Genomic DNA, 6,770 nt, shown 5'->3' with positions numbered 1-6,770 from the left:
AGGAAAGTGCTGCTTTGTTCAGAGTCCTGTGGGTTTGTTGTGTGATTTTTTAAACATAAATATGTACTGGAGTCCACCAGCTCACCAGATTGCAGTAGGGAAGCAAAGATGAAAGTAGAAGTTTCCTTATCCTGTTTCGCTACACTGATTATAGCAAGGCCAGCAATCCACCTACAAATGACTTCCCAAATTCAGTCTCCAGACTTTAGAAATCCAGGTTGGAAAATGAGCCATGCTTATCTGTACACGTGAATCCAGGGCTATGTGAGGTTTACAGGCCCTAAGGTATGTTATATGAGTAATAGATTTCCACACAGTGAAAGACTCACATCTGCAGTATAAATAGAGAAGACAGAGCCTGGACGTGTGTCAGTGGAGACAGCCCCATGCCTGGCTATGGAGGCTGCCGGGCTGGCTTGAAGTGGCCATTTGACAACCTCAGCACTGGAAAAAGCTTTGACTGGTTGGTTTCTGTCTGAAGTTATTGCTGCTAATGGCATTTTCCTGCTCTACTTTCATCACCTGATAAGTATTTTGCAAATGACCAAATCAGCTTGCACAGAAAAGTGATAAAGAGCACAATTTAAAACCTGTAACCCTTAAATGAAAGTAGACATGCAATACCTGCTTAGCCATTGCACTTCAAAGCTGAAAACTACTTCCCTGTGCTAACATTTTATGTTCTTTAAAAGGGTGAATTATCTAAATAGTTTGTGCTTTATTTAACAGAAATTTCCAATAAACCTCAATCCATCACTTTGAGTTATATCACTTCATGCCATGTGACACAAAGGCATTGATGTAAGTTTGACAGGCAGTGCCAATGCTGATATGTCAGTCTGAGAATTTATGACAAATTATATGCTACAGATATTTTTAAAACTACTGCAGATTGCCAAGAAAAAGGAAGTCTTTAAAATGTGTAATTAAACTGGGTGCATCTTTAGACTGAAAAAAATTTATTCAATTCACATAGTTATATTGATTCAGTGTTCAGCTGACACTTAAAAAAAAGGAAATTTATATTGAAATTTCCCAAATAGCTCCGGTTACAGTATGTTATGTAGCAAAGGAAAATGAAATGTGTTAATGTAATATTTTTTAACATTCTGTCATTAAATACTGCTGTTATCATTTAATAATATGAAATAATCTATCTGAAATAAATCTCAACACAGTATGCAGGAAAGAAAGGCCCCAGCTGAACAGAGAATGAATTGCTTATGAAAATTCTCTTCCAGCAAAGAATACAACATAGCAAGGGGGGTATCTTTCACCAGAAGTGCTGATTGATCTAAATTGTGATTTTTTTCTTTTTCTGGGTTTAACTTTTTTGGGGGGTGAGCTGGGAGCAGGGCATTGGTAATATCATTTTTTTTTTTACAGATCATGTCTTGCCTTATAATTTCTTTGTAAACTCTGTACTTGAGTTGTAACATACTTACATCAGTCATGTGTGCAATTTCAAGCATCTATTTTATCTTCAAATTTCTTCCTCCCATAATGAAAAAAAAGGGACTGAAAGTCTAAGAAGTAATCAAATTAGTGAAGCAATTATTTTTCAAGGCAGAAAATAAGCTTATTGGGGGGGAACAAAACAAAAGAGTAAACTATGTTCTAATTAGACTAAATTGTTCCATGAATTAAAAATATGTTGATTTTGTAGAACAGCAGAAAACTGTCTCACGTAGTGCTGACCTCAATGTATCAGAATTCATCTTCAATAGCTAACCACGCCAAAAAATCAAATCCTGAAAATGGGCTGAGGAGTGAAATGAGTAGATGCAGCTGGATAAGACTGTATCTATAGAATCACAACTAGCTGAACTTCCATGCCCTAATATTTTCACTATAAAAACGTTCTTCTTTCAAAGTATGTGAAAGGAGTTTGGTTTTGGCCCAGTTTTGACTAGAGAGATGGAAGGGTGTCACAGACATAGTAAGAGTTAGTACCAATAACAGTGTTTTCAATAGAAGAACCTCCATGAATGTCCTGTTTTTGACCACTGCACATTTTCGTGGTAACACCATGCTGCGTGCTACTAGAGCACTCCATGGCAGTTTACACTGTTGCCACCTAATACATTATTAGCCAGGAAATATTTTATTTAGATTATTGTACCAAGTACTACCTACAAAGTAATCACGAAGGCATAGTCTGATTAGAAGGGTGCCTTCTGTTGGGTGTTCCGAAATTAATCATGCATTAATTTCAACTGAAACTGCAGCTATTTTAAGATCATATACAATTGCACACAGATGTTTGGCTTGGAGCTGCCCACCATTCCAACAGTTAGGAAAATGTCTTGGAATCTCAAGAAGTCCCCACTGCACAGAAAGCTAATTTAGCCTCTATTAACTGTGACCACGTATCAGTTTGTTGCTTTTTACATCCATCCTTGTTAGCTTTAAAAGGGCCAGGAAAGAAGCAAAGCTGTAGACAGACAGATCCATCTGGACACAGGATTACACCTGGAAGGAATCTCCTGGCAAATTTGAGGACAAAGCTAAGTTCATGCTTTTCATAGTTTTTTAGCGTTTGCCTTCAGGCTACTTTTATACAAACTAAAATAGCAACAATTCTTCAGAAAGTCAGTGAATTGTGGCCTTTTCCTGAATGTTAACGCAAAGTCAAAATAAGCCGCTGCAGGAGCAAGGATGGAGCAAAGCCTTCACCTTCACTTAGGTGAGCTAGCACTTCTCCTGAGAAGGATCTCCAGCTCCCTGAGAGTTTCACATCAAGGCACATCTCAGTAGAGGAGAGCTTGACTGTCCTGGACTGACCCACACACTTGGTGGCTGAATCCTGTGTAAATACATGGAAGGAAAGGTATACTCTGAGACAGCCAAGCCCAGTGCCACAGGCGAGGGAGACCACAGAGTGGGAAGAGATGGTCTTGTTCTTTCTAGTAAGGTTAAGTCCTGAGGGTTAATGCATAATGGAGCTGATCCAAAAGCCAGATCTCTGCCCCCTGTCTGTTAAAAAGGCAGCTCCTGAAAAAAACCCACACAAAACCACCACAAAAAAACTAAACAAACAAACAAATGGAAAAACAAAACCAAAACAAAACAGTCAGTAACACAGCTTTACCAAAGTAGTGTCTGCAGAATATTAAATGTTTAGAAGATGCTAGGTGCAGAAGGTCAGAGTTTTGAAGCAGATGGCTGTATGCCATACAAATATTGCAGGCAGACAGGGTTTAGAGATCATTCCTGTGGAGTTCATGTTTTTCTGCTCATCAGCTTTTATGACACAGACATACTCTGATTTCTTACTGCATTTGGCTAGAGGCCAATAAAGGTTTTACAGTTGAACAGGGCCAGACTTAAACATGAGTGTCACCATTCTGACAGAACTTGATTAGCACCAAATGGGCTGGGCCCATTTAAAAAACCTGCTAGTAAAGCCTCACCTTGAGCCTCCACCCAAAAACCTGAGAAAAGTAAACTAAATTAAACAACTTCACCTACTTAATCAATTAATTTTCCTCATTCCTGAGCACAAATCAATCAGCTTTAAAAATACTAGATTACCAGAGGAAAAAAAAAGAAAAACAAAACAAAAAAAAAGACAAGGTAACATATTAAGGAAATATATACATAGTGCTTCAAATATAACTTTGACCATTTTTGCAGACCTCTCTGCTGGATCTGGCCAGCTGGTTGCCTCACTCACAGCAGAGCCTGGTTGCGTGTCCCACTGCTCCTTCTAGATAAGCAAAGTAGCACTGTTACTTGTAGTTTCTCTTATTTCACCTTTTAGGCCAGAACATATGTGGCAATGGAAACTAACAGGCTTATTGTAAACAGGAGGCTCTTAAACAGTTTTGTCTCTAAATCACCAGAATTTTAACAATTTCTGCTTCATGAGAGACTCTAAACGAAATTACTTTATTTTCCTTCTTGCATGTAAGTTTTGCCCTCTGATGTTGGAAACTACTGCCTTTCATTAGAGTGATCTCTCACTCTGAGTATGCCTAAGCATAGTTAATTAGTCCAGACTTTAATCCCCATTTTCAAACAGGTCTCCATGATATGCCTCTTGAGAAAATAAAATAAAAACCCTCTCTCCATCATAGTAAATCAATGCATGAGAAATAAAGGTGTCTCAGACCTGACCAAGGATTCTTTCTATTCATCATCTTTTTTCCACAGGACATAGCGTCAGCAGTGAGCTTCTCCCTCCTGGGTCACCCTCTCTTCTGGACTGCTTTGTTAGAGGAACCATGACTCTGCATGTCAGCTGCTTGGCTTACAAAGGAAGAGCATCTGCATTTCACGTGTTTGGTGCTGTAGCTCCATCACTGATCACTGTGCAACTCCCTGCCAGGAGTCCCACAGCCTGCAGACCGGAAACACAGACACTGCTGTTCTTGAAAGGACCCATTAACATTACAGTTTCACAGGATGAGTCTCCAACCTGCAGCTCAACAGACCTTCCTATATAAACCAACTCAGTGGCTTGCAAGTTTCACCTGACATTATACTCACCTTCTTTGTTCTCTCTTCACCAGAGTGAGGTATCATGCAATACATGGCAGGTGTACTGTATTAATACATGGATGAGAGCAATGACTGCAATAGAAAAGATTAAACGTATAATGTACAGTTAGGCTCAGGTGATTTTACTTGGTGAAAAAACAGTAGCTGCAAAACAAAAACATTTCTCTAGATTATTGGTAACAAGCAAGACATCATCATCTACTTGGTGTTTAACTTCCTGGTGACCGAGTTGGTAGGACCCACTGGTGCATTTCTGACCATTTTGTGGCTAAGTTTTTGTTGTTTTTTTGTTGTTGTTCTTTTTTGTGGCTTTGTGGACAAGCCCTGGGGAGCAGACTGGAACCAACAAGCAAGTAAGGCCCAGTTTAGTATGTGCATGTTCCAGCTGGCTGTGGCTGTCAGGGCAACGCACAGGCCAGTGGCCAGCCCTGGGGAGGGATTCAGGGTATGCCTCAGCTCAGCGGCAGGAGCTGGTGCCCGACACCTGCCTCAGCCCATCTCCTGGCCTTCCCATGACAGCCCTGGGGGCTGGCAGCACCCCAGTGCACAGAGCTATGCCTCTGGCTGGTGGGAGCGGGATCTGTCCCTGCCTCTCAGCATGTCTGGGGCTGAGGCACTGGGTCCCCGGGCACCTGACGGGGCTGGGGCATGCATGGAGGATGTCCCCTCCCTTAAAGAAATCGAACAGCTCCTGAACACCGGGCGGCCCTCTTGCAACCACGTTGATGAAGTATGGCCTAATCTCTTCTTAGGAGACCTGTAAGTACAGCTTTATGGACACACCTCTGCCATATGTTCAGTCTGTTAGTATGCCTCATAGATGCAACTTCAGACAGCTTATAGTTTTGCTAATTGCTGTCATTTACACTACAGACAGCATTGTTTCCAAGATAAAATTATGACTAAGCTGGTACTTGCTTCTCAGTTAGCTCTTAGAAGCAATGCGAGGGCTGACACTTCAGCAAATGGCTTGGAAGATGCAATCGCAGAGCTTCTCCTGCTCCATTAATATCTCTGCACCCATCTTGATTTGTTTGTCTTTGTCTTTTCCTCAGAGTAACAGCTCACAACAGGTTTGTTTTGTGGAAGATGGGTGTGACCCATGTTTTAAATGCTGCTCACGGCACAGCATACAGCCATGGAGGCCAGGACTTTTATGGAGCAACCATTGATTACTATGGTGTACCAGCCCATGACCTCCCAAGCTTTGATATAAGCCAGTTCTTCTTCTCTGCGGCACAGTTTATCCACAAAGCCTTGAACACACCAGGAGGTATGAAATTATCATTGGTTGCATTTCTATGCAAGTTGGCAACCTCTCCTAACAGGTCAGCTCCATGAGCTCAGCGGTGGACAAGTCACTACATGGTCTTCTGCTGGTGACCTGCAAGGAGAGTGGTGGGAGGAGGGAGTGCAGGGTACATGTGTGTAGCTCTAACTAGGTCCCAGAAAGTTGCCATGAGAAAAAAGAACAGCAGTGCAGGAAAGAGACCGGGGCAAAGATGAGAGGAGGCAGAGTAGAGAGAATATCTAGAAGAAAAGGCTGATTCTTAAAGGGAGAAGCAAAAACATATGTTTAAAATGAACACCCACTTTTGAGACCCTCTTATGGCAACTGTATTTAAACAAAGAGCCAGAAGTCCTGATTTCTATAGCTATCAGCCACATGAAGAGGTTTATATACTGCAGATGATCTTCCTGTGTGAAAAGGGCCGGCACAGTTGTCCCCCCAAGGAGAAGATTTCCCTTTACCCAAGGAGATTTATAGTGTGTTGCACAAGAGACTGAGTTTCTTGGCACTGGTGCAATAAAATACTAATTAACCTGTATTACATAAAAGACTATTTCTTAGCTTGAGTAAACTAGCATTAGTGGAGCTGTCTCAGTCTGTATCACAAGTTCTGCCTTCAGAAGAGAATTACAGTCACAGCAAATGACCATATTATACAATGGTACTAGGCCAGTCATTTTTCTTGGTGTTAGTGCCATTCTTTCAGGTTATATTTTCCATTCTTCTTCACCTAAGTAAGCCCCTCTGAAACCAATGGGTCTGATTTTCCGTTGTTCACAACAGAACAACTTCATTACTTCAACAGGGTTTTCTTTGATTTACCAGAGTTTCTGAGAACAGGTTGGGATCTCATGGCACTTCTCATACAAGTGAGTGTAACAATTGTTAATTAGACTTAATTGTTAGCAGTTCTTGTGACCTATCAGAAGAGTAAGAAATATATCATGTTTGCAGTGTTACTCAGACCAAGCTGGAG

At 41.2% G+C, this 6,770-nt stretch overlaps 1 protein-coding gene across 1 annotated transcript in view; it reads left to right on the top strand.

Moving 5' to 3' along the window:
- Window positions 1-5,101: 5,101 nt before the first annotated feature.
- The window catches only part of LOC104537813, a 1,974-nt gene continuing 305 nt past the window's right edge, over window positions 5,102-6,770 (top strand). The window contains exons 1-2 of the mRNA XM_010180820.1: window positions 5,102-5,262; window positions 5,559-5,776. Coding sequence (XP_010179122.1) covers window positions 5,102-5,262; window positions 5,559-5,776 — 379 coding nt within the window. The remainder of the gene's footprint in view (window positions 5,263-5,558; window positions 5,777-6,770) is intronic.

The sequence above is a fragment of the Mesitornis unicolor genome, unplaced genomic scaffold (genome assembly GCF_000695765.1).
Source record: "Mesitornis unicolor isolate BGI_N332 unplaced genomic scaffold, ASM69576v1 scaffold10820, whole genome shotgun sequence".
NCBI lineage: Eukaryota > Metazoa > Chordata > Aves > Mesitornithiformes > Mesitornithidae > Mesitornis > Mesitornis unicolor.
The sequence above is the reverse complement of the archived record's forward strand: the minus strand, read 5'-3'. Positions and strand labels throughout refer to the sequence as shown.